Source organism: Acipenser ruthenus, chromosome 19 (genome assembly GCF_902713425.1).
Source record: "Acipenser ruthenus chromosome 19, fAciRut3.2 maternal haplotype, whole genome shotgun sequence".
In the NCBI taxonomy this organism is placed as follows: Eukaryota; Metazoa; Chordata; class Actinopteri; order Acipenseriformes; family Acipenseridae; genus Acipenser; species Acipenser ruthenus.
Window position 1 is genome coordinate 25907559 of NC_081207.1, and position 27553 is coordinate 25935111.

Genomic DNA, 27553 nt, shown 5'->3' on the forward strand with positions numbered 1-27553 from the left:
TTTTGTGAAGAGGGTCCTCTGTTTCTGTATCCATTACATTCATTTGTTCTACGTTGCCGTGTGTGACAGGATGGCGCAAGGGATGAGGCCCAGAGACAGACTGCAGTTCAAACTAAATACTTTTATTAAATAGAAAACACAAAATAAACAGGCACGAGGGCCAAATGAAAAGGTTCTTAAACACAAACAATAAACACAAAGTAAAAACTTACAGAAATAAGGCTTCCAGGCTGAGCTTTGCCTTCACTGGACTGCAAAATTACCCAAAAACCCCCACATTTGCTTCCTCAACTACCTCTCTCTGCTGAGGAGCTGAGGCCTCCTTTTATGTCAGGTGGCTGGGTCCTAATTGATTGTTAATTATTCCCACCTGACACAATAAACCTGGGCAGGGAGGAGAATTTAATCCCATCCCTGCCAATATTTACAAGGGCAGAGCCCTGCTCTGCCACACCATGGTATAAGAATAGAAAAATAATACACTTGAAATAAAGATGTGGCAATTAAATGGAATGTCAGGAACTCTGAAAGGTTTATACCAATAACAGATGTCAAAGAAACATGTTTACAAGAGCAGGAAAATGAAAAACACTTGCTGTCATTAACATTTACATTTAGTGGGAGGAACAAGATTTGGGGAAAAAAGAGATGTTTGGCTTTGGAGAGATGTGAAGGCTATGTTCATGGAAGCAGCATTGGGGTGTGCTATTAGGGTTGTCTAATGAAGCTTGCAGTAAAAGGACAAGCTCAAAATGCTATGCAATGGAAGTCTTTTTTTCCATTTCCTGTAGCTGAATGGTCAGGTGTTCTGGAGAGTATTGTTACTTCTCTGCTGTGACGAGCTGTCTCAGTGGAGAGAGACGTCGAGATGTCCAGGTGCTGTGTGTCTGTGCGGAGGATCGGGAGAGCCCGTCTGAGCTGCTCTCTGCGATGCCTGTCCTGCGCTGCAGCTCATCTGAGTGTGGAAAGGCTGTCCCCTGTCCTGAATCATTGAATGAAGAGAAATGGGTAGAAAATATCACATCATCAATTGCACTCCTAGTCATATCGTCTCTACTTATCTTGTGGTCCTCTTGTACACATTTGATCTTGAAAAAAACATTTCTTACGGAGCAAGACCTTTTTTTGTGAAGTATGTCTGATACAACATTGATGGATCCAACTATACATACTTATTTGTGTTTTTATTATGATTAATGATTTTGAAACAATGTGCTATTAAACTACATTGACATACCTGGTGGGGAAATGCATTTTGAAAAATATTTGATCTGCCCTGGGCGAGACGTGAAGGTTGTTTTTTCTCTGAAAAATATTAAGAGTATTGCTATTATTCCACCTCATAGACACAAAAGACAGAGCTGTGCCAGAGTTATCTTATGTTGAATACATCTGAATGTGTCCTCCACTTTTAAAGACACCCTGACATTTTAATAGATTGGACCTTTTTCTGACAAATGTGACCATAACACAGAACATTTTTTTTTGTTAAGGAACTTAAGCTGATGGCAAATATTTTTTTATGTAATAGGTAAAACAAATGGTAGAGGTAAGAAGCAACTAAAGTGTATACAGGCACGTCTAAATAAACATGCAGTATAGGCTTGTTGTAAGTGACCTTTTTAAAGTAGACGACATCTGAAGCTGATTATACTCCGAGGAGCAGCAACAGCAGGTTGAAGTCTAATTTCTGCCTTTCTCTGCATGGAGCAGAGTGGCGCAGCGGAAGCGTGCTGGGCCCATAACCCAGAGGTCAATGGATCGAAACCATTCTCTGCTAAACTCTTTTTGGCTCAAATATTTCATTTACAGGTCATTTACAGTATGTAGTATGTGTTTTTCCCTTTGTATAGCTAAAAACAAATGTTCTGTATATGCCTGTTATGAATAGATTTCCATGTCAAATTTAAAAATAAATACATAAATAACTAACTACTGGCTCAACTCAGAAACAAATTGTGCTGTATTTAATAAAACCTTTACATTTTCCAGCATGCACCTGCTTCGTGTATTTTATTCACTGTTAAGTGGCTGTTGCTTTGGTTAGGCTAGGTATTGCATCAGCCATGCCTCAAAGCACATTATACGAACAACCTTTCTAGCACCCCCTCCTGGATTATACAGGTAATACAGTGCTCTGCTCTGCCAATGCAGTGGCTGTTATGACTTTTGTACCGCAGGGGTCAGTGTTTTTATTCACTGTATTTCAGTACAAGTAACAGGGCCTCATCCATGCAGCCCATCGATCCAGACCTGATAGGAGGCAGCCCCAGCTCTCTCAGGTGTCTCCAGCCCTCGAGGAAGGTGCGGGATAGTCTCTGTGTGTGAGTGTAGTAAAGGAGAGTCCTGGCTAACTGAGGTTCTTCTCTGCACCTGCACACACACACATCAAAGGTCGTTGTTCCAATTATATCCTTACTTATTGTATTCAGCCAATTACACCTCTGGTTCTAAAGCCACATGAGGAATCTCAAACAAAAAGGCATCATAAGCTGAGATAACTCTGATATCTCCAGCAAGCTGCTCTTTAACTGCAAGTATAAATCAGTCTGTTTGAAAAAATACATTTTGTAACTAATCTTTAATAATAATAATAATAATAATAATAATAATAATAATAATAATAATAATGTATGAAATTAGAGCAAACATTTTCTTTTTAGTAATAACCAATACTCTGGTAATTAAGCTTTTCTTGCAGGATTAGAGCACTTCACACTATTTTTCAGCAGGTGGCAGTATTGTCTTAGAAACGGTACTAAATATGCTGCAAGAAAAGGCTTCCCTTTATCACTGCACAAAGCAACAGTTACCTGATTTTAGGAAAGAAATACATGATCCAAGTGGAGCGCTGTCTTTTCTACAGTTTGGAATTCTTTCTGAAACTCATTTGGAGAAGGCAAAGAGACGCTCTCTCCTCCTGCCCTGCCTCTTTTTTGATATATTTGATACACGCTGATTTTTACCATGTAAATGTGCATGGTAATTTCACAGTTGCATTACCATTTTTACCTATTTTTACCACGCCTTACAATGCTTGCTTGTGGTTATGCTGTACCAGACACCCTGTTCAATGCATTTAACATACCTGCCTATAATAAGGTACATATTCCAATTAAAAATCATCATGATTGGCAGAATCCGGTTCACATATTCATTTCTTAACTATCTTTACTCGTAATTTATCCTTTAATAAGTATAAAGTGCAGCTGCAGTATGGCAGTGGGGAAGATGCTGACCGTTTGAGCAGCTGCCGGTCAGCCTGGTGGTTGAAGCTGAGGTACCCCAAAGCGATGGCAGCCGAGCCCTGGACCTGCTCCCCCGAGCTGGACAGCAGGCCACACAGCAGGGACACTGTATCGATGGCGACGATCGCAGCCGGGATTCCTGAACACAAAACACACAGACAAACCAAGCTGACTCGACTCAACTCTGAGATCAGATGTGATGTTGTCCTATTCTTAAATGACCTAAAATCAATACTGACGAGTAAATAGCTTCAAATTACAATTACCTAGGTTTTTTTGTACTGTTCCTCTACCTTTTTGTGATGTTTGAAATCATTCTAAGTGGCTCTTATTGCAATTGCTCAAATACTGTGCCTGTGGTGCTTTGACTATGAGATTAACCGAAATTATTTTCCTCTTAAAGCAATGCTGTTCCCAGTTTACTGCACCAGCTCGTGTGTGTGCCAGGCGCCCCACGCAGTCTGCTGCCAGCGCCAGGATGGGTTTGGATTGAGAGTGTTCCAGGGTGCCCACGATGGTTTGAATCGCCAGGGCGCATGCTGAAGCAGGTTGCTTGTCAGGGATAATTCGAGACAGAACCACACACTTAAAAGAAAGAGGAAAAGGGTAAATCAATTTCAATGCTGTGCCATCATGCACTGAAATACAAGAAGCAGCCTCTCAACCTGCTGAAGTGTATTTCAGAAACAATGAAATCAGAATGAATCACATCAACACATTTCTTTCAAAACTGCACAACATGTAAGATTTAACAACTTATTTTGTTAGCTACAATCGATTTAACATCAGAAAACATGGAAGGAATTACATAGCTGGACAAAAAAGCCAGACAATTATCATTAGTTTGGAAACAGCTATTTCCTTTCAGAAAGTAAGTTGTGTGAACTTGAGCTAAAGCAACTTGTGGCTAGTTTGACCTGGGTCTGGTTCACTGACCGCTTTGACCTGGGTCTGTTTCACTGACCCCTTTTAAGCAGACCTGTCTTTTAAAGCCTCAGAATGCATCCCTATTATTGATCAACAAAATAATATCTTGCTATATCTGTTGGAAACAACAGATTTTTGCCCCTTATCGATTTTATAACAACAAAGCCACTTCCATCTTTGCATTAATAATTCACCAGAGACTGAGTTTCTCTGAGCCTGGAACAAGACACCTTACCAATGTATTCCCTTTTTGTACAATGACAGACAGTTTTGTATTACAAGAAAAGAAAACGTTGCAGTTTCTAAAAATAGGAAACTTTTCTTAGGCAGTGTTATTCTTAGCAAATCAACATCAATAACTGTGGCTGGGATTTGATTTCAGTTGCACAGAATACAATGCAAAACACCAGTAATGCCCATATGACCTCCCAACATGAAAAGTTGTTCTGTGAAAGGTGTCAGGACTGAATTCAGATCCAAGGTGCAAGCACGGCTAAAATATTACTACTGGTATTCAAATAGTCACATCACTTAGAAATAAGAGCAGTCTATAATTAATTAGCAGGCTAATTTACTGGCATTCAACTCCACCACTACAGCAGATTTCAGTTTGCTACAAGGCTATGAGATCTAGCTTCTTAGTGGCTGAGGATGAGGGGGTTTGGAATAAAGGGATGGTGGAGAGAAGGGAGGCGGTGTTATGAATAAATTGCCATGGCTAAATCAGGCAGTCGACTACCTAGAAGGCTTCAGTTTGCTATATCCTGTTTACTGGTACCAATTTACTATTCCTGTTGAAAACTGAAGAGCTTAAATGCTTGAATTTGTGTGGATTATCCCAATGGTGTGTATCTAAGAAAAGCTGCACCTTGGGTCCTTGGTTGACTGTTCTCAATAACATCATGAATATTCATTGACTCAGCATTGTGATGTGCAATGTAAATGTGCAGGCCTGGCTACAGCTAGCTCACCTGGAAGGCTGCATTGAGCTGGTAGTGTGGGTCGGCACAGCGCAGGAAGGGCTGAAAGTTGTGCCAGCGCACCCCCCCAGACTCTGCGATCGCCCGCTGCCGGGTTACGCTGTTAAAGGCGAAGGTCGCTATGGCGATGCCAGCGAGCAGGCGCACCTCGGTCCGAAGGGAGTAGAGAAGTCGTAGGACATGCCCGTAGCTGAAGTCTGGGTGACTGCGAAGCAGCGCTGCGGTTTCACTGTTGCCTGGCATTGCAAAGAAGGGGTATAAATCAGCACTCTTTAAACCTGTGGAGCACAATGGAAAAGATCTGCCAGGCCTGGGATTCATGAAAGACAACATGTGAGTGAGCGGGGAATTCTACGGTCTTACACAAAGACCTCTTGTTAAAGATTTTATCGTTTTAGGAATGAAGTTTATAAAGTTTAAACTAACTGTAACCTTTACAGTTGCTGCCTGTTTCTTTCTTTTCTTTAAATTCTTGTTTTCAACAGCCCCTGGGGATTTGGCTCTGTGTAGTCCGTTAACCTTTCTAAAAGATTCATTGTTGAACAAGGGAGAAAAATGTCACTTCATTAGAATTACAGAGAAACTATTTTTTCCTTTGCTCCTGTGACCCTTTTGTTTCTGAGATGAAATTCGTTGTCAGATCATGATTTTAAACTAAAAATTGAACCAAATGTTGACACTGAAAAACTTTTCATATGCAGCTTTTTTTGATCTGTCTTTCATTTCCCAATTATATTCTGTTTTTCCCCCAGGACTAAATAAGACCAGTGCACACACTCATAAGGGTTTTAAAAGATTATGTACTGAAAAAAAACCCAAACATATATATATATATATATATATATATATATATATATATATATATATAGCTGGATATGCAAGTCCATAGGTCTATAGGATAGAAGTAATTTATAAAAATTTGGAGAAGTGCATAAGGCACCAATTGAAAAGATCGAGAACATTAAATAAAAAATGGCTTTAAAAAGTCCTACATTTAAGGCCTGCAATACAAAGTTAGTTACCATATATAGATTTCCATTTCTGTAACTAGGGAGATGGTTCCTACATTAGAAAGCGTGGGAAGATTTGTGAGAGTTCATGGAAAGCAATAACAGCCTTGATTATCAACGATTCCCAGGATATTTTCTGCTGAGGGTTATTTTCATGGTGAAATATTTAAGCTTAGATTTTTACAAGGGAAGTTAATAACGATGTGCACACAAGCAGACCGAGACTGCCATAGATACAGCTACAGGAACCTGGAGGAGGAGAAACTGAAACATGTTGGCACATGCATGCAAACAAAGTCACTGACAGACTGTCCATCATGAGTGTTGAACACTGAATACGTTTTGACCTGTAACCAAGCCATTAAACACTGCAGTCACAATGAAACCATCATCACTGCTTTAGGAGATAAAAAAGGCACTCCCATTATATTTCCCCCCAGGAATGTTGCTTTAATAAATAAGACCAGTGCACACACTCAAGGGTTTTAAAAGATTATGTACTGAAAATAAAGTATATATCTGAATTTACCCATATGCAATTCTATTACTCAAATATATGTTTGGTGAAGACGTACTACGAGATAGACAGACCACTATACTTGTTTATATTTCATATAGTGTACAGATATCCGAGACACAAAATAGATTTGTCAATTCAAATCATCTTTTAGCTGGAAATCAACTGTGTGACCGTGGAGCAATATTTCGATTTAATTAATACATTATTCTTTAGTGAATAATACTCCATGCTTAGTCCATTGACGGCATCAATTCCCCAAAATGGTTTTTCCCCAGCCCAAAATTTAGGACCACCCTCAACAACAAAGCATAGTGTAATCGTATAGTCAAAGAAAGGTCAAACATTATAAAGACCAGCGAGGCACTGTATCTTGAAGTATATTAAAAAACATGGCAAACCAGGATAAACTATGGTAAATTCAAAGTATAACCATGGGAAAAGCATTGGAATATTGCAAAAATACTGTGGTAAACTTTTATAAGGGACTGTTGTGCTGCACCAACCATATTTTGCCAACCATTTGGTTTGCCATAAGCTGCAGTACAAAATAATAAGAGAGAGGTTTGGAGTTAGGTTTTGTTTGTAAGGCACTGCAGTGTTTAATGTCTAATCTATCAGATCAGTCCTCACCCAGCACAACAGCGGCGAGAGTGCAGGCCACCTCTCCTCGGAGCAGCTCGGAGTGAGAGCGAGTCAGGAGAGCCACCAGGAAGTTCATCCCTCGTGAGCCGGCCACCGACCTCTGGCTCCCAGGATGTGGGGTGTAACCTGGAAAGGAACAGGGCACACTTTACTGAAAAACACCAGGCACACCGCTCCAGTTCAGAATACTGTTGGGGATGAAATCACGGCCAGGAATGAAATCTGAAAAATGAATTATGACTTTGGGATGTCAAAGCAGTGAATTACTACTTTTTTTGAATGGCCCATGCTTTTATATAGCTTTATACATAGCAATAGACAGAGAGAAAGAATTATACTGTATAGGGTACAGTAGGATAGAAGCTGAAGGTGCCATGCTGCTCTGACCTTGGGTCTGAAGCAGAAAACTACTATTGTCCACAGCTGCGTGCTTATGTGTTATGTGTGCATAATGTGTACTGGTTCGATAAATGGAACTTTACTGCACGGTAACAACACTGTAGTTATTCCAGGTTTTCCAATCAAACACTTCAAAGCACATTCAATACATTTACTATGCATCGCATGAATTGCATTTTATTAATGTGTAGTACATATTAGAAAGCCAGTAAGAAGAGCAGTGTAGAGGAACGGGGTGCATCATGCATGCATGGGTGTATGAAAGCAGTGCAGTGGTGAATACTCACAGACCCCCAGGCAGATGGGCCGCAGCGCCCTGACGGCCCCCAGGACAATTGCCTCCCTCTCGGAGCGCAGCAGGCGGACGAGTACCTGGGGAACGCTGGCGGCCACCATGGCGCTGTGCAGGACCCGCGGGCTCTGTGCCAACACGCTGATCGCTGCCAGGCCTCTAAACTGCAGCCGCTCCGACAGAGAGCATAGAAACTCCGTCAGCAAGCTCACACCTGGAGGTGCAGGACAGAGGCAGGGATCACTGTGAGGGGATCTGCTATGCAATAAGCAGCTTTAATACAAGCAGGGCTGCCTCTACAATGACAATTAAGAAAAACAAAATTGCTATTACATTGTCTAAAAAACAATGGCAAGTATATTTTCAAAGAAAAAGTATCCTGGACCTTCAAATTGTTTGATAGGAACTGGTTTTGGTTTTGGTCTGGCGGTGGGGAGCAGCCTGGACCTCAAATAATTATAACCACCAAATAATTATTCCTATCCACCATAAAGAGACCAAAGAAAGAAAGGCTACTATTTTTTTTTACCCACAGCTGCCAAAATAAAAATATGATACATATGCCATGCTATTTAAATGCTCTATAACCTGAGCGATAACCTTTTTTATTACTGTTAGCATGTTTTTGAATATAGGGACACAGCGTCAAGCAGGTTTGAAGGAGTGAGGAAGTAGTCAATACGGTCTACTCTGCTGTAGACCTAAGCGTGCTCTCAAGGCTAACCAGTAAACATGAAATAATGTAACCAGATACTATACCAGTGAAACACGCTAAATTAAAAAGCAGCTGTTAAGGTGACTTGTGTAAAATTCAAAAGACTCCTCTGCAGTGCTGCAAGCTGAATACAAATAGAACCATATATTAGGTTTATGGGAAGGTTAAGTTGTTCTCAAAGAATCTCTCACTTTGTGAGGGGAGTGGAGAGCACAGACTATTGTTTCAGGCAATAGCACCCGAGCCAGACCCAGAGGTGTAAATCAGTCCTGAGCTTCTTCAACTGAAGAGCAGACATTATTTAGGGTATTGTGCCTGTGTGACAAAGCTTTACAGCTACTCCAGACAAACACATCAGCACTAAAGAACATCCGCTGGCATTTTATTTCTTTACATCTCAAATCACAGACACTCTAATGAGAAAACAAGATCTAAATCAACTGCTGGTACAAGTGTCTAAAACAGGCTGGTTACAATAGTGCAAACTCTGTGAGGCTTACCCTTTATACAAGCCTGTGTTCCCAGCATCATTATTGGTAATAATTATTGGTAATAATATAGCTGCAGGTAACACAGATATGTGATATGACCAGTGCTTAATAAATGTGTCAACTGAAAAACCCCAGTAATGGACCTTGACTGACAGAATCATAGAAAACAGCTGTTATGCTTACTTGGCCACTATAAAACTGTTGATTCCAGGTGATTTTTACCTATCAGTGAGGCCATACTTCTCTGGTTGTCTATGTCCTCTCCCGCCAGTACCCACAGCGTTTCTGCGACGACCTCCTGCACACTCACGGTGCGACTCTTTGTCAGGAGCTGCATGAGCGGCTTTACCCCCCCGCTCACCAACACCCGCTTCTGAGCATGCTCATTCCCTTCCGCCAGGCTGCATGGGGGGACAGAGCTTCCGTTAACAGAAAATACGAAACTACTTTCCAATGACAGACACACATTTCATGGTAAATATGCCCAGTGAATAAATAAACTAAACTAAACATACCTGTGTACCTATGACCTTAAATAAATGAAAGGCAGTACACATCACCAAACATTGAGGGCACTGGCAGGTATAAATATAGTTAACCTGTAACTTTTTACAGTAAACAGTAACAGGTAAGTATGCTACCTGTTGAACCACCAGCTCCCTACATCCAGTAAGCTTATCAATACATCCCACCCTTTTTGACATAAACCCCACTGGTACAATCCATGCAGAATAAGCCTCATTCTGTTCTACAGAAATCATCAACTTCTTTTATACTATTACATTTTTTTGTGTGCTCCAATCCTAAAATCAGCTGGGCAAGGTTTCAGTACAGTTAATATGAAGCCAGTTTTGAATGTTATCAAGAACATACTTTGACATTACTTCTTAATGTTACCCGTATGATAAAGCATGCCCCTTTGTATTGACCTGTTACCTTGTAGCCTACCCTTGTTGCCATAAGAACGAAGCTGGTGATAGCCTGCAACTATTTGCTCTGGGCTAATTTACGGCCACTGTGTTTAAATATACAGTATAGTGGAGAGCAAACACACATGGAGGCCTGATAGAATAAACTAACTTCACTTTTCAACCTGTTGAACGTGGTTTACAGTGGGATCCACGAATTGCCAGGAGTTGTGAGGTTAATGTGTAGGAGGGGGGGGCAAATTTAGTAGCCTGCAAGCATGCTAAAAATCTGCACAGGATGACGATGAGAAATGGGCAAATTTGCTCCTTTCCACAAACCCCGTTTTATATAATTTCTCTACTTTCTGAGCCACTGATTGCCAATTCTGACAAACAAATATTGGTTGGTCCCCATTGCACCCCCTATCAGGATGTTAGCAGATTGAGGGAGTAAGGCAGGTTCTTCCTCATCCCCTGTATTCACCAGAGCTTACACCTGTGATGATTTACTGTTTAATACAATGATGTTTCATGATATGTACTCCCACCCCTGCGTTGGCTTGCTTGCTGTCAATGGCTACCTGTAAATGGCTTGGATAGTGCCGAGCTGCAGATCCCTGCTCTTCACTTTGAGCAGCTGAACGAGCGGCACCTCGCCGTTTTCCTTGAGAAAGGCGGTCTGGTTGCTGGGGTGGCGCGCCACCATGCTCGACACTGCTTTACACAGAGCCATCAGGAGGCTTTTCGGATTCCCTGCTTCAAGCAGACCCACCAATGGGGAGAAAAAGCCCTTCTGCTTCCCCATTGCATTCCGGCAGCTCTCACTGGCCTGGGCCATGGAGCACAAACTGTCCACCACCAGGATGAGAAAAAAGGTCTCCTCTTTCCCTTCAGCGATGTTCTCGCTGGCCAGCTGTAGCACCTCCAGCAGAGCAGACAGCACGCCGGCGGAAGAAAGGGCTTCAGCGTATTTCTCTTCCACAGCAATTTCCTTTATAACCAATACCGTTCCAAGGAAGACCCTCTGGGATGCCTTGTGGAGTAAGGAGGTCAAGGTAGGGAGACCCCCACTGTTAAAGATCTGCTCCTTCACACCTGGCTCCTCCAAGACATTGTTCAAGATGTTTAAGACCTGCTCCTTCACTTCCTGGATGTTTTTCTTTTTCAGAACATTGACGGCCACGGAAACCAAGCCACGTTCTATGAAGGGCAAGGTGTGGGCTTCCTTTCCCTCTCCCCCGCGGCTCAATGCCACGATCGCTTGTCCCGCACTGGTCGCCTCCTCATCGCTGTCGGAATCGAGGAATTTGATGAGCCTCTGGTAGACGTCCAGCTTGGGGTTCTTCAGACTGATGAAATACTCCAGGAGGTCTACATGCAGCATGGAAGCACTGACCTCCACCACCCCATGGCTCAGAGTAGTGACGGCAGCAACGTCCGCTCCCAGGCTGACCAGGACCTCCGTGGTCTGCAGGCTTGCGCTGGAGACGGCGAGGAGCAGCGGCGTGGATCTCAGCCTGTCCCGGGTTGGCAACTCCAGCTGCTCGGCCCCAGAGGTCACGAAGCGCTCCACCGACTTGGAGGAATTCCGATAGGCTGCGTGATGGATAGGAGCCCACCCCTTGTCATCATACTGGTCCATGATACTTGAATAGCATGTACCTGTAATGACAGATTTTGTTACCTGTAGTCACTGGTAGTCATCTGAGAATTAGTTACGCCAAGGACATGCATTTGGTCTAATTTACACATTCTTCAAAATAAAGTGATCCTTGTTTAGCATTACTGAAAATACTGTAGCATGACAGCCCGCACTTATTAAACCACACATAAATCTGTGGGAAAACACTATACAGTATACCAAAGTAAACTGTAATGTACTAGATTGCATACTGTAGTATACAGGTGGATATTAACTATGTGGATTCTTCGCTTCACTGTCATATTCCATCTTCCACCTTTGTTTTTACAGCAAAGTTTGAAAGGTTATATTCCTAACCTTCTGCTCGAGTCTTGTTTGGTTTACAAAGTGGAAAACAGGTTTTAAACTGAAACCACTTTTAGGGAAAGTAAACAAACTAAAATGTAAACCACTGAAGTTATGTGAAGAGAAATTAAAAATATGAAATAGTAAATAATTAGATTTTAGTGCCATGTTGCAAATGATTGTGGCACATTCCGGCTTTAATTCTATTTCAACAATACAATAGATATTCTTTCCACTTCAGTTTATCGTTAATTGTGGAATAGTTACTTTGCAAGGTCAACAGCTAACAAAACTATTGATAACTTAGCTAAATGAGACTCGAATGTGTGTGCTTGTGTGTGTTTACACAAACGCATTTTGTTCTTAGTGTAACGGCTTTAACATTGTTATTGTGTCGTATACAAAGTGTACTATTTAATCAAATGTCTAACATACTGTTTTTAAAATAAAATAAAATAAAATAAATCACAGTCATAAACACGTAATGTAGATGGTTGTCTTTTCTTGCTGTAGTACTGACTCTGAATAGAACTGAATATAACAAATCACACTCACGGTTATCTGTCGTCGGCTCTGTCTTCTCTGTTACAAAACTATCCACTCCATTAAACAGGTTACAAACGCCTGCTGTCGCTGCCGTGTGAAGTTCTCTTTAACAGAACCCCAGCGTTAAGCCACCTGCTGGTTAAAAGGTGCAGCAGCTACGAGCAGTTGCATTTCTCAGCACAGGTAATAGGTACTGGGCACAACACATGCAGACGCAGAACAATGCAGCAATTGAACCTTGAGCAGTTAAATAGGTACAACGGTACGCGGTGCTCACACAAATAGATTCACATCCTGGACCAACTGTTCATTTTATTTCATGTGGGATAAATTGGAAATTGGAAAAAAAAACATTAGTGTGCTTGTAATTGCATTTACAATGATCTATAATGTTTCTACTGATAACAGAAAATAATAAATGAATAATAATAATTAGTTCATGTAATATTATGTTTACTTAAAAAGAAACAGGAGCTAGGTTATCTAGGAGAAACAGGAGCTAGGTTGTCTGCTGGCAAGGCTTGCCTGTAGTTGTTAGTTGTAGCCAGAAGATGGCAACATTGCACAAAGATTGTTGATTCTGTTGCTTGTCATCTGTATACATTATATTTGGGATGTCTATATATGGTTTTTCCTACTGCGCAGAGATGTCAGAACGGCAGGTACATCTCCCACAATACCCTCCGTTTGCGGATATAGACTTTAGCAGTCCTTATTTGTTAACTGGTTGCCTGAGGCAAATGTATCCATTATTCATGACGATTAATCAAATAAATACTAATATTAATAAACTACACAGGTCAAATCAGCACGAAACAACAGCAGGGTGAACGCAACTTTGATAGAACTAACAAACACATTTGATATTCTTGGGTAGGGGACACCGCCAGGAATAAAAATGTTAGGGGCATTGGAATATTTCATATACAGCATCTGGAATACATAATATTGGGGTTCTATTTCACTCAAATAATTCTCAAAGTCTCCAGTTTTTAAAGAAATTCTCTGAATTTCACATACAGAAAAAACAACATTAAAAAACGTGTCGGGGAAATATCCTGCAGACAATATATCGCAATTGTATTAGGCTGTGATAACGGTAATATTATCCCTTTTATATTGAACCACCGCACGCAAATAACAGAATCAAAGGCATAGCATCATTTGGACATCTGGTTTAATTGCATTGTAGTTTAACGTCTTTCTCTTGAGGTTAGCCTGTATTCAAAACAGTGAGTAGCATGGATGGATTTACAGATTGCAGGCTGAAAGACTTTTTTTTGATGCAGAGCCAACATTTTCCTTTGGCTTAGCGGCTAAAAGCATCTGCGATACGGACATGTAGTTTCCTGTCTGGTATTCCCCATGACCGGGATATCCCTAAATTGAAAGCCTTTCCAAAACAGTACCGGTGTAGTGTTAGACAGAGGTCCGTCGTCAGAATGTGGTATGCGTACCAAAACGTGACCCATGTAATGTCAGAAAGCAACACACATTGTCACATTGAAAGTGGTACGCTGTCAGATTTTGGTACATGTGCAATCAATTGCGATCTGATGGGTGTTTTCCTATTGTCAAACAGGTACATTTACCATTAACTATATATACTTTTTATAATCACTACATTCACAATTTAAATTCAGGGTTGTTACTCAATATGTCATTCTGAGCCATGGTTACTCAGTGTTACTGTACGTTTGAATAATAAACCAAGAGAGCGCATCATTACTCAGTCAGCGAGCGTCCCAGGATGAGGAGATGCGAGGGAAAGGAAACTACCTCCACTTCGGTCGAGCTCTGTTTTTGAAGCGCATCTGTGAAATTCTATCTGCGCTGACTGTCCCAACGCTCTCGTGTAGACAGTTATGATTCCCCCAGGAGCTGACGTCACGCTGCTGACAGAAAGATAAATAGCGGCTCAGCGCTTCACTTTGGCTAAACTAAAGCCGACAGCCGAGGAGATCGTAACTGTGCTCACTTATCACAGAAGATATATAACGGGACCTACAGCATCGCTTTATTTATTGAAAGTGGACATAACAAAGAATACCTCCAAGAAAGAAAATCCAAGGATTTATTTCTGAAATGTAGGTTTTTCATCGGGAATTTCATCAACTTGTTCTGTATTTCGTAGGTAGTTTTGATTCAAATGAGCTATGTTAAAAAGTTGTATTATTATAGATTGGTATTTTTATTATAGATCGATGTAATGCATTAGTGAAATTGCGAAGTTGTTGTGCATGCACGGTCAATAACTTGTGTATATTGTCGAGCTTGCTAAAACAAAGCCGTGCAGTTGTATTTGTGCAAAGAACTTCTGTACTAAATGCAGTATTTTGGAAACAGTGATGTAAGTATATTATTACAGTAGCACGTTTAACAGTAAACGTGTGTAAGGGAACCGTTTACATTATTATTATTATTATTATTATTACATGGGATTAGTACACTTAAGTATTGGTTCGCGTAAATAATATTATAAAAAATCCTTTTTTTTTTAAAAGAGATATGGAGGCATAATGATTTGAACTACATGATGGTATCATTATGATGTCCCTCATAGACTTTCATTTCAGTTGCATTACATGTGGAATAAGGCTGTGCAAGGGGCAGGCATGCTAAACTAGTAGACCTACTGTTGTTTTTTTTTTACTATAATATTCTTCATTTTTTTTATAGTACCAGAAAAAGGATGACTCTGAATAAAGGTGACAGGCTGCGGAATCTGGACAAGAGGCGGAGCAGCATGCCGTTCCCAATGAACCAGCATCTGCACAGGAGAAGCATGCCGGTAGACGAGCGGGAACTGAAGTCGGCGTTGCCCACGCTGCAGCTGGGAGAGCTGTCCGACCTGGTCCGGTGTACCTCTTACAGCCCCGACGAGCAGCACAGAGACAGGTGGGTCTCCGACTCGTCAGATTCGGTCATCTCCTCCGGCAGTGACACCGAGGGACAAGTCTACAAAGTGGTGCTTTTAGGCGAGCAAGCAGTGGGCAAGTCCAGCCTGGCTCGGATATTCGGTGGGATTGAAGACACCCACGATTGTGAAGAAGCAGGTGAGAGACAGACCTTGTCTTTTACGCGTTATTTCTGCAATAATAGCGTATAAACCGCCACTGTGAATGATAACAACAAGAAAAACGTCAGTGACCAAAAAACGTGTTTGTAAGTTGACTTGTAAACATGTGTTTAATGGAATACACCGGTATACAGACGTCAATATTGAGTACTTTTAGCACAGGACTATTTGCAAAATGTTATCAGTTTGTCTAAAGAAACTTTTCTGAGACCATGATATGGCACATGAATACAATACTTAAATAAACATTTCATATGTTTGTATCTAAATCAAGGAAGGTAGCAAGGTGATAAGAGAGTGCTTAGTTTATATTTAGCCCGATCCCCTCAGGTTAGATAATGCTATTTATAGCACAGCAGCGAAGATAAGGAATGGAAAAATAAAACGAGCGGAGATACCATGCATGCAACAGAGCCCCTTTTAAGATTAGGGCTCTGCTGTCTTTTCTGCAGGTGTTATCAGCGCTTGTCCAGATGCAGGCTGCCTAATAATCTTCTATAATTGATACATTAGCTCATTCTAATTCAAGTTCCTCCACTGACAGCATCCCTATTTGTCTTTCTTTACCTTCAGGAAACACATACAACAGATCAGTCGTTGTTGATGATGAGGAAGCTTCCATTGTTTTATATGATATATGGGAACAGGTAAGATTCTGTCAATAAATGGTGTCATTTAGACTGGCTGATGCTGTTTGCAACCACCATCTGATAAAACATATCCAGATTCCTCTAACTCCAAAAGTCGAATCACTACACAGTCTCAAAATGAAATTTATAATTAAAGTTCGGGAGGAGGGTCAGACACCAATCTCCACGTCACCAAATTGAATCATTCAATTTACACATTAGCTAATTTAAATTGTTAGCACTATAAATACCCTCTTCACTTATCTCTCAGTTGCGTTTTGATTTCATCGTAACCCACCACCTCCCCATCTCCACCTTTCTTAATAACAGTTTTTATGTTTTATCAAATGGGGGTCTCAGCCTCGTCCAGTTGGCCAGGCAGCGAACCCTCAAACCAAGTTAGGTTTGATGCCAAATGAATGTGTATATACAGCATACTTCTGTTAAATCGCATACTCCGCATTATCTACAATAAATATTTGTACTAAAACATTTTGTGATTGGTGTTTGTCCCGAACTACTGAATGATTATTGGTTGGTTCACAGTATAAAATACAATATACACCTACACAGTGTTGGTAACAACTTCCAAAACAGCCCAATCTCAATAGGAGGCTGTGTGGTCCAGTGGTTAAAGAAATGGATTTGTAACCAGGAGGTCCCTGGTTCAAATCCCACCTCAGCCACTGACTCATTGTGTGATCCTGAGCAAGTCACTTAACCTCCTTGTGCTCCGTCTTTCGGGTGAGACATAATTGTAAGTGACTCTGCAGCTGATGCATAGTTCACACACCCTAGTCTCTGTAAGTCGCCTTGTATAAAGGCGTCTGCTAAATAAACTGCTAAAATTACGCATTCTGTTTTTATTCTATATACATGCTGGGCTTCATTATTATTGGTATTAGTAGGGGTAGTAGTAGTACAACTGCTATAGAGAACATATTTCTTTTAATATTATACAGTAGTTTTTAAACATTTAAATCTGTACTCATCCTATTGAAAAGTAAAAAAAAGGTCCCAAGAATATTGTAAATCAAAGTGTGAGAGGAATGTGAGGAATACAGTATCATGCTGTATAATAATGACCAGACTTCCTAATCACTCCCTTTTCATTCTTTGCAGGACAACAGCAGCTGGCTGCAGGACCAGTGTATGAAGATGGGCGACGCGTACATCATTGTGTATTCCGTGACAGACAAGGCCAGCTTCGAGAAGGCTTCGGAGTTGAGGATCCAGCTGCGGAGAGCCCGGCAGTCCGAGGATATCCCCATCATCCTGGTGGGAAACAAGAGCGACCTGGTGCGCTCGCGAGAGGTCTCTGTGGAAGGTGAGCGCTGCAGCCCTCGCCAGCTTCTACTGTAGCAGCCCTTTGCATATAGGGAGAGAGGCAGGACAGCTTAGTGCTAACATGACTCTATAACGTATACAAGTGTGGGAGCCTTATGTATACAAGTGCAGCAGCTAGACAAATATTAAAATGCAGAGGCGCCAGTGCAGATATGTTCTCTAAAATGAAAGAATGCAAATCCTGCTCCCTTAATTCCTCCGTCTCTCTCCGTCTCTTACTGAGGGGGTCTCAGAAGGCTTATTTAGGTTTCTATCCACCAGTCAACACTTTTTGAAAAACATTAGTATGCCACCGTTCTGTAGTATATTGATTCACACAATACCAGGATCATTCCTACCATCTCTTTGTGATGTTGCTTGGGATTTGGATACTGCTTGAACAACTACTGAGATCTGCTCCATGTGAGTTTAAAGAAATACAGAGACAAGAACCTCTAACTGGAGAGTGCAGATTTAGCTTCCCTTTTGCAGTGACAGCATTTGACCACTGGGGGCACTATGTCCTAATCCAATTGTAATGGTAAACACAATGTTAAAGGAGAACACATATCAGCCCTAATCATCCTATTTGTAGCATTCCCAAGCCCTAACAGTGATTAGTAAGCTTGCAACACCTGGGGGAGGATGTGGGTGTTAATGAATGAGAGGGTATGAATGAGTGAAGATCGTGTCACTGATCACTTGTGTTCTCTTTTCAGAGGGGAGGGCATGCGCGGTGGTGTTCGACTGCAAGTTCATCGAGACGTCGGCGTCTCTTCACCACAACGTGCAGGCCCTGTTTGAGGGTATCGTGAGGCAGATCCGCCTGAGGAAAGACAGCAAGGAGGACAACGCACGGCGCATGGCCAGCAGCAAGCGACGGGAGAGCATCGGCAAGAAGGCCAAACGCTTCCTGGGCCGGCTAGTGGCCAAAAACAACAAGAAAATGGCCTTCAAACAGAAGTCTAAATCCTGCCATGACCTCTCTGTGCTCTGAGGTTCCTAATCAAACTGCACCAGACCGGATGCTGTGCGATACAGGCTTGGAGTTTTGACAATAACCTGAGGACTGACGTTGCTGTATTATTCTGAAATAATAATACAAACAAACAAAAAAAAACTGATGGACAATTCAACAGTGTTCTGCATGAAGCTTACTGAATTTTATTTTCATAACATTTTCTTTACTCTCTGCCTTAAAAGTACAGCTTGTGAACCTGTATATAGATGTACATACCAGCAAGGCATGTCCGTACGATTGGTGTTTGCTAAAGCTGTGCCTTGTTTAAAAAAAACATAAACTGTTTATTGCCCTTTCTTAAAGAAAGTCAGTGTTTGGTCACCCAGAAGCTGAGAAGAGGTGGCTGTGAAGCAGATAGCAAACCCTGTTGTATCATATTGACATGCTTGCTAAAAAGGACAAATTAGGATTTTTTTTACAGGCACTATATTGATGATTCCACCATTAACCGGTCCTTTAAGAGTGCAATTCAGTGCGCAGGTTCGCACTTGTATTGAGGTATTGGGATGACTTGGGGGGGGCAGGTTATTACTACCTGAAAGTTTATCTTTTTCTTATTTTATTTAGATTTTAAAACTCCACGTAGGAAAGAAAAATAAGCAATAACTAAATATAGCTATTGTGGATTTAATAGTATTTTAATGAGGTTGTTTTGCACTTTCATTTAATATTATTCAATTTAAAAATTGGTTACATGTTTACATAAATGTTTTATAATAAAGTATGATCTTGCAATCTGAGTCTTTGAAGTTGTCACAATTACAGCAGGTCTAGTTTGCCCTATCACTGCTGTTCATCGTGGTAGAAATACACAGAACACACCTAGATTTACTTCCGCTGGGCATCCATTCTGAAGAAAAAATCTATGCATTCATTCTAATGGAATCGAATCACATACAGGGGTTCAATAAAAATGACCTGCCATAACATTGTCAATAGGGTGTAAGCCCCACAAGGTATCCAGGATTCTGGAGGGATATGCATGTTCAGGAGTGATTACCACCTCCATTAGGGAAGTTGGAGGGAAATCTGCAGCCTGTTCTATAGAATGGCCTATGAAGAATCGTCCCCTTTTATTTCTTGTGAAAAATTAGTTGTCACTTGGGAACATACGTACAAAAAAAAAAAAAAGAAAAATAAAGATAGAAAGATTGGTAACTTACAGTGAAACACTGAAGTTTAGACAGTTGGCAGCTTGTGGCTATCAACATATTGATAAACTAGCTAATGATGCTACACAGAATGGTGAGTCAGAATGGAGTATTTATTATCACATGAAATGAAATGAAATGATTGCTGCAGTATACCATGAAAAAAAAAAATAGGAAAATGTAGTAAAGCATTATTAAAACATTGAAAGCATGGTAAAGCACAGAAAGGTTTAAATCCCAGACTAGTATTATAAAGCAATGTAAAAACCATGGTATGGTAAACTGCAAAAAAGTATCTTAGAGGTAGACAACTTTGGACCATCTAGTCTTTATTGCTAACAAATCTTAATTATTAAATTGACAAATGAAACCACTGACCACCCTGTATTTATCTACTTAATCATTTTATTATAGCTGTTAAATATGTAGTGAAATGGCTCCCCAAGACCGGTCTTAGAGTATAAACATGAGTACGTTTTCAACATAAATATTTGTCATTTAAACACATTGACACTGCACTAACCATTGGAAGTGGCTGCATTTACACAAAGTCAAGTATTCTAACCTTGAATACATGTTTTGTAATCATAGGGCAAAACAAACCACTGCGTGTGTTGTATAAAACAAGCCGTTTCCACAACTGCGTGAACATTAAAATGTGACTGGATCAAGTCATACTACACAACACAAAACACTAAACGGTAGGAGCCTTTTCGAATTCTGATGCATCTGACAGAAGTTAAGTGGGTTAAGTTTTGGTTTTTTTCCAAATGAATTCTAACAGTCATCAGCTAGTGCACAGTATCAGATACATTTTAATACTTTTTTTTGGACAGACTGACAGAGAGAGAGATACTAGAGAAAACATTTGAAACTCCTATCAATATTTGATGAAAACCTGTATGGTGCATTCATGAACTATTATCACAGGCTTCTGTAAAACCGAACCACCTGTTGTTTAATTTTTGTGTCCTTTAAATTTAAATGGGGGTTATGTTCAGCATGGTTTAATCTTTTAGACTCTGTTGGTGGTTAATGCATATTTTAATTACAAAGTCAATAATTAACCTTGCAAGTCAGAAAACTGTTTCACTTTAAATTTCACTATTCTGCCACCCCACAGAAGAACTACAGACGCCCAAGGAACAGGTAAGAACATACTGTTTGTGTTTGAAGCGCAAAATAAATGAATGAGCAAGGGCTTAAACCTGTATTATATGATCTATATTTAGTTGTAAGTTCCACTGTACTGTTGATTTCTAAACCTTCTGGATACAAAAATATGTTAGCAATTCAGCAGAAATTGACAACCAGACATGTTATTCAAAGGTTATTTTGGCTGCTTTTGGATGATATGACTTCACATACTGTACCTGAATATGAATATAAAGCACTGTTAATTCTGGAATGAAGTGTGATTAGCAACAGGAATGACTTGTCTCTTCAATGTCAAATGATCATCATTACTATTCACTTTGACTTCAGTGATTGGCTATATGTTTTGCTTCTAGATCTGTTGTACTGATCTTTTTTTAATATACTTTATGTTTAATCATAAATTAGTAGAAAATAAATTGTGTTTAATAAAATAAGATGTTTTCCTTCTTGAAAACCCCTCTATTACCCATCTCTATTCTCCCTTAATTTCCACCATTAATTAATAGTCGGATAAGTGCAAAAAACCACACCCTCACCAACGTTCACTTATATCACAGATTCTCTCAAGGTCACAGTAATAACGGCTCAAAGTTAAGGCAGGGAAATGAAATGGATAGGATTTAAATGGAAAATTTAAGGGAATGTAAATCGTAAAAGAGCCCATTGTCTGATTAATGTCATATTAAAAAGGTTATATTCTCATAAATTAAGGCTTGCTATCTTAGAAGCCTTTACAAGAGGTTCCTTTGTTTTAAGGTTGTTGTTTATTAATAATTATATCAGAATGTTATGTTTTTTTAGGGATATTCAAGTAAATGGTGCCCTTTGATTAACAAAGATATAAAATAATCAATCTTATACCGGTAGTTAAAAATGGGAGGAATAGAAATACATTGGGATGATGCCAATAGCCACAAAGCCCTTATGAAATCAGTGGTAAAATGCAGGCTTATGTCTTTCAAGCCAATTTGATATTGCTGGTTGGCAAGGGGGGGTTGTGTGTGTGTGTGTGTATAAACATGCCTCAATGAAGCATTGAAAGGTCACAGAAGTAAAATCTGACCTCAAAAGTTTACCTTTGTAAAATTGCACAGTAACGTTGCAGATAATTATGCCTTTATCATGGCTACAATCTGAATGGACCATACCTCACCATACTTCTCTGGGACACATGCTTGCCATTGCTTTACCATGCTTTCACTATAGTCACTTCACTACACTGCGTCATGCTTTTACCATATAAACCACAATTAAAGTTAATGCAAACAAACTGAATTGTAAATGCAGTAATGGAGTTGTCTAAGTTAAGGTCAGTTTGGTTGGTAATGTTGTTGAGGCACAGGCTGTATTATTGGTGCAGGCTGTGGTATGCTTGCAAAGTGACAGAGTTCTGCACTGTAAGTCTGACCTTGAGCCCACTCACTTTTATAGCAAAGCGATGTTCGCTATCCTTGATTCAATTCAATAGATTTATAATAGCAGGCATAAAAATAACCTAGATATAAAAGAAATGAAAATGTTTAAGTTAAATCCAGTTTATGTCAGTGTATGTCAGTGTATGTCAGGTTCACTGTAGACTCATTCTCATTCATTTCTCTACTGCTGACTGTATTAAACACTCGATACCATATTAATAGAGTTTGCAGCATGTTTTATACTTTGTCATGGTAGTATGTGCTGTACAGGATTTTACAATAATGGATGTTGTAATGGTTGAAAGTGCAAATCTCCTTAGTGATGCAGTAATATTTATCATTGTATAGACTGTTATATACTGATAAAGTAGAGAATTATTTTGATTAATACCTATATATATTATAGTGTTTATAGGGATTGTCTCATTCAAACACATTTCATGGAAAATATTTCGCAACTGGATTTATAGTATGTTTATTTTTATATATACATTTGGAACTAAGGAGGGAATTGGCAAAACCTGAAGAGACACTTGCCAAGACTGTACATATTTTTAGAAAAGATGAAGACAACCCGTGTCTAAAATCACCTTCTTTGAGTTTAATGAACAGCCAGTTTCTCGGGGAGAAAGTACAGCTTCCTTGAACGATAGTCAGCGAAGCAAAAAGAACATTTCAAAGACAGAATTTCAAAGCGTCCGCGTGCATCACGGTTAGCACAGTTTACACATTACAGCAAAGCAAAGGAAAGGTCAAAGATTGTTGTAGCATGAGCCTGGTGTGGTGGGGTGATACAGTGGTGTGTGCACAGAACTGGCTGTGTGCAACACAGTGTCAACCCATCATGCTTCAATTAAAGAAAGTCAATAGGGGCTTGTGCTTCTGGTAGATTCTAGATCAGATATGTTCTGTCTAGAGTATAAACAATATTCAAAAGATGCCCCTGTGATATATCCTAACTTCCTGGTTTAACCCCAATGCCCCCCAACTTGGATAATAATGTGTGAAAAAGAAATTGCGGCTTTATCGCTGTCCCATTAAGAGGACATTAATCAGCACTGATTCTTAATGTTAATTTTTTTTTTTCTATTGTGCTATATCTGGTGGCCAGGTGTAAAAATTGAAATGTTTCATTTTAAAGAGTCTGTCAATGTTTCTCTTCAGGTAAAGGTCAAATCAGTTTTCTGAATTGCACACCACTAAAGTACAGCTTTGGGTTAATCTCAGTTCTTACACATATGAGCTAAACTGCATTGGTATATTTCTCTATACAATGGACTGATATATAAAACATACAAGCTTTCACCATACCATGCTTTATCACACCTGCCCAAATACCTTAAATTACTTTACAGTGTATTTAGTATTTTCACTACGGATATGACACAGTTCATCTTCTTAGGGAAGAAATAACTAATAGTTTCTCTTTAACTGCAGGTCCTGTTGAAGAATGTGTCCTACACCACCTACAAAGGGGCTCGCTTTCCTAAATGTAAGTGACCCCCCCCCCCCTCAAGTAAGATACACGTTGATAGGTATATGCTTCAGTATTGTTAGATGCACAGGTACCTGGAGACAGTTCAATTGTAAATGTTTCTTCATTGTTTTTGTTGTTGGAACATTTTATTTAGGGTTAAATTAATTAGATCTTAGAATACAACTCATAAATTGAGCATATGTTCTAATTAAATTTCTAATGAGACTAGGGATCTGATTACCATCTTTTAGTCTCTTGAATTCTGGTTATAACCTGGGAAGCCGATTGTATCCTGGCTTTTGTCTTTGGAACAAAAGACTGACCAACAGGACAATGTTGTAAAAACAAATCCTTTAATGTGCAGCCCTAACATGGAATACATTTGCCTTTTGGTGAGATCACTGTTTTGTATCAGAGCTACTATTGATAAACATCTTCCCAAATAGTAAACTAGATATAAACAGGTTTTGAAATTACAGCTGGTTTATGAGGGGGTCATAAAAGCTGTAACTACGAAACTTGATTGGGTTAAAGGAAAAAAGTGATGTCATAAGGTTAAGTCTATATTAACTACAACATTGTATTGTCTTGTTGATTCTGTTATGACCTGTGCTTAGGGAAAATAGAATAGCCAACTGTTCAACTGTATTGAATAACATATCTTTATTGAAATCTGCAACGGAGTTCGGAATCGCAATAATTATTTATACTGACGGGTGCACGAAGAAGAAAAGAACACTAACTCCTAACTAACCTCTTATTTTTAAAACAACATTTGTGTTTTGAGTTTTAGTTGTGGGTGGAGGCTTGTTCTTATCTGAACACTGTTATTCTGCTGGAATGTTGAAAGGGATTTAAATTGGAAATTGGCGACCTTTGCCCTGGTTTAGAACCTTGACCTCAGTGTTTAAATAACTGGTTTACTTTAGCAGGTCTCATTCTTGGAACCAGTCTAGAAAAAGCTCAGCCCAAAACTCCTTAAGGCATACCGTTAATGCCCATATTTCTTCACATCAATGTAGCAATGACTTCATTATGGTCCTCTTCTCTTAAACTAGGGCCTCTTAAGGGAGATTCAAGCTCCTTTTTGTTATACAGAGGTCAAATGTATGCAGCACTGAAACTGTTATAGTTGCTACTTTCCTAAGTCCTAATCAAAGAAACCAGGGTCTATTCAATTCACCTAAACAGTGACTGTAAATACAGGAGTCTGAACCATCAAAGAACCAGGGTTTGTAAAATGCCAAGGTTGGTACATATTTTAATATTTACCGTGGCAGAATCCATTCTCCGTAGGTTTGCAATGTACCCAGTCTCATGTATAGACTGGGCTATCTTATGACAGTGCTTAATGGTAGATTATCAAAGATAGAATCATTCAAGATATAAGTCATTCCATGTAACCTATATTTTCATTACTATTATGTGTAGATGAAGCACATTAGGAAAGATATTAATTATGACTATAGTTATTTAAGATGGATGGCCTCAGAACTTACTCTCTGCTCCACCAGAGAAGGTTACATATCTATATTTACATCACTTAGTGCCAGGTGAGGTGGGTGCCACCCTAATGCAGCTTAAGCACAAGAAGTTTGACTATACATTATTATTTAAGTAGAGTGAAAATGTTTGGGTCCGAATTTTTTTTACTTTCGTGCACTTTTTTCATGTCTGGTAAATCGGCCTATAGAATATGTTTACAGTTTCTGGTGTAGGTTTTCTGTGAAGGAAAAGTAATGTTTTTGTCAGTGAACACTCTCAGGAGAATGAAGGTTAATTGCATAAAATCTGCCTAGAGACAGAAAGTACAACGGTAGCCATTTCATTTATATAAGGCTAACAATATTGCAATCCGATTCTGTTCTCCTTATTAAATCATTACTGGTATGACCAGCTGACTCTACAAGTGACGTCAAAGGAGCCGCTAAATATATCTGACATCTTGAGCAGTTTCTGTAAGTGTTGATTGCCTTTGTAATAAGTATAATGTAATTGTGTTCAGTTCAGTATTGACTGATCTCAAGGTGTAACTCGGAGCATAAGGTACTAACGGTTCCTCTAAATATAAAGGCCCAGAACCATGGGGGGCCTTATGAGTAGTAAGCAGAATTTGTTTAATGTTCCTCAAATGATAAAATGAGGTCTTTATAACAGATACACTGTGGGTATCCAGACAAGTTTTATATAAACAAAGATAACATGCACCTATCCCAGAACAAAGAGTTACATAAGGAAATGCTAACTCCCCTAACCCAAAGTCTACCTTTCCTCAACAGTTCCTGCTCTTATTGGCAGTGGGGACTTGTGAGGTGCTGAAGTCAGAAGTTCCAGAGAACTATGAAGGAAGCTTCCCTTTTTATATCGCAAAGGTACATTCAACACAACTCTTTTCTTTTGCATAGAACTATAAGAGGCTTTATCGTGAAGTTGTTGTTGAGGCGTTAAACATGTCATTTGTTTAGTGTCCAGCAGGTGGTGTATGCGTATATGCATGGTAATGGAATGTCATGTCCAGCAGGTGTGGGTGTATAGAAGTGAAAAGACACCAGGTCTGCTCAGAGAGTTGTGATGCCTGAAACAGTAAACAAAAAAAAAGAACATTTATAGAATAAGGGCTAGTGGCCAAAAAACTGTGCTCCTCCACTACCATTATCTTTTGTTTAATTTTAGCATAAGTTTTCTATAAACTGCTTTCTAGAAGATGAACTGTCATAATAAATACATTCCCCCTGGTGTTAAATACATTGAAAACAAGTCTGACATTGATGTAAGTGTAAAGGCAAGTTTTTAGAGAGGAAAATAATGTTTAGAAAGAAAGCATTCCGAACAATAACTGTTCTTGTTATTTTGTTTTCACCACTTTCACCGCGGCACACATTTTACCCCATCCCGAATGTATTAACTGGCCCAAAATTAATGAGGCACGGCGTAAGCTGCCACATTTAAATGCTTAAATGCGCTGTACCTTTGCTAAAAATGGGCTACAGGTAGCACAGATTAACAGACTAATCTGAAAAATAACACCTCCATCATTTGGAGAGGCAGAAATGACAGTTCAAAATGGTCTAACCTGTGTTTTAAATAAAATGTACAGGTTTTAACCCACTAAAGCCCTGGTAGCTCATCTTGAGAGGCAGAAATGACCTGTGTTGACTAAGTGTCTTGACTTATATCATTATTATTATTATTATTATTATTATTATTATTATTATTATTATTATTATTATTATTATATTATTATACAACGGATAAAACCAAATATACATAATGAAAAGGATAACTTAATGAACCAAGTTTAGTCTACGACGAATACAAACAATTGTACATAATGAAATAGCCCGTATCGAGCTATAATTTCATAAAGCCAGTTTTTTAGTTTGAAATGTTTCATTAAACCAGGATGTATTTCTTGGTAAACACCAGCAGTATATACACTATTTTTCCTAACAGAGGAATGCAAACAGGCTCCAAGGTTACTGTCTTATAAAAGGTTTTCAAGGGGAGTTGAGGTGCGTGAATTATTATTTTGTTAATTATATTCAAGGAGGGCCATGACATTACATAAAGATAATGAACTCTATGCTCTAAACATCGATGCAGTACTGATTACAGGTTATAGAAAAATAAAA

The 27553-nt window shown here is 39.5% G+C and overlaps 3 protein-coding genes across 5 annotated transcripts in view; 2 read left to right on the forward strand and 1 right to left on the reverse strand.

Moving 5' to 3' along the window:
• Positions 1–64: 64 nt before the first annotated feature.
• LOC117424479 (ankyrin and armadillo repeat-containing protein-like) lies at positions 65–12728 on the reverse strand. The gene is made up of 11 exons (XM_058992699.1): positions 12675–12728; positions 10714–11794; positions 9447–9625; positions 8014–8232; positions 7316–7453; positions 5147–5391; positions 3677–3833; positions 3240–3387; positions 2254–2373; positions 1238–1305; positions 65–982 (listed from the first exon to the last, which is right to left on the reverse strand). The coding sequence occupies exons 2-11, from the start codon at positions 11772–11774 to the stop codon at positions 822–824; spliced, it is 2496 nt and encodes an 831-aa protein (XP_058848682.1). The 5' UTR covers positions 11775–11794; positions 12675–12728; the 3' UTR covers positions 65–821.
• A 1884-nt stretch (positions 12729–14612) lies between these two features.
• LOC117424668 (GTP-binding protein RAD-like) lies at positions 14613–18851 on the forward strand. Its single transcript, XM_034041272.3, has 5 exons — positions 14613–14752; positions 15345–15721; positions 16318–16391; positions 17496–17700; positions 18419–18851. The coding sequence occupies exons 2-5, from the start codon at positions 15358–15360 to the stop codon at positions 18694–18696; spliced, it is 921 nt and encodes a 306-aa protein (XP_033897163.1). The 5' UTR covers positions 14613–14752; positions 15345–15357; the 3' UTR covers positions 18697–18851.
• Positions 18852–20460: 1609 nt separating this feature from the next.
• The window catches only part of LOC117424659 (cadherin-16-like), a 44693-nt gene continuing 37600 nt past the window's right edge, over positions 20461–27553 (forward strand). Inside the window, exons 1-4 of one of the 3 annotated variants that reach the window (XM_034041255.3) lie at positions 20461–20572; positions 20995–21020; positions 23882–23936; positions 26201–26293. In XM_034041255.3, the coding sequence (XP_033897146.3) occupies positions 23895–23936; positions 26201–26293 (135 nt within the window). In that variant the 5' untranslated portion in view covers positions 20461–20572; positions 20995–21020; positions 23882–23894. Of the gene's footprint in view, positions 20615–20992; positions 21021–23881; positions 23937–26200; positions 26294–27553 lie in introns of all 3 variants that reach the window. The other 2 variants (XM_034041257.3, XM_058992700.1) reach the window with 2 other exon arrangements.

Excerpts from the sequence above, each read along its gene's own strand:
- LOC117424479 (XM_058992699.1), bottom strand. The coding sequence starts at position 11,774 with ATGGACCAGTATGATGACAAGGGGTGGGCTCCTATCCATCACGCAGCC. Across the intron at positions 3,834-5,146 it reads AGCTCAATGCAGCCTTCCAG|TGTGTGGTTCTGTCTCGAAT; the intron begins GTGAGCTAGCTG and ends CTTTCTTTTAAG. Across the intron at positions 2,374-3,239 it reads GACCGGCAGCTGCTCAAACG|GTGCAGAGAAGAACCTCAGT; the intron begins GTCAGCATCTTC and ends GTGTGTGTGCAG.
- LOC117424668 (XM_034041272.3), top strand. The coding sequence starts at position 15,358 with ATGACTCTGAATAAAGGTGACAGGCTGCGGAATCTGGACAAGAGGCGG. Across the intron at positions 15,722-16,317 it reads CCACGATTGTGAAGAAGCAG|GAAACACATACAACAGATCA; the intron begins GTGAGAGACAGA and ends CTTTACCTTCAG. Across the intron at positions 17,701-18,418 it reads GCGAGAGGTCTCTGTGGAAG|AGGGGAGGGCATGCGCGGTG; the intron begins GTGAGCGCTGCA and ends TTCTCTTTTCAG.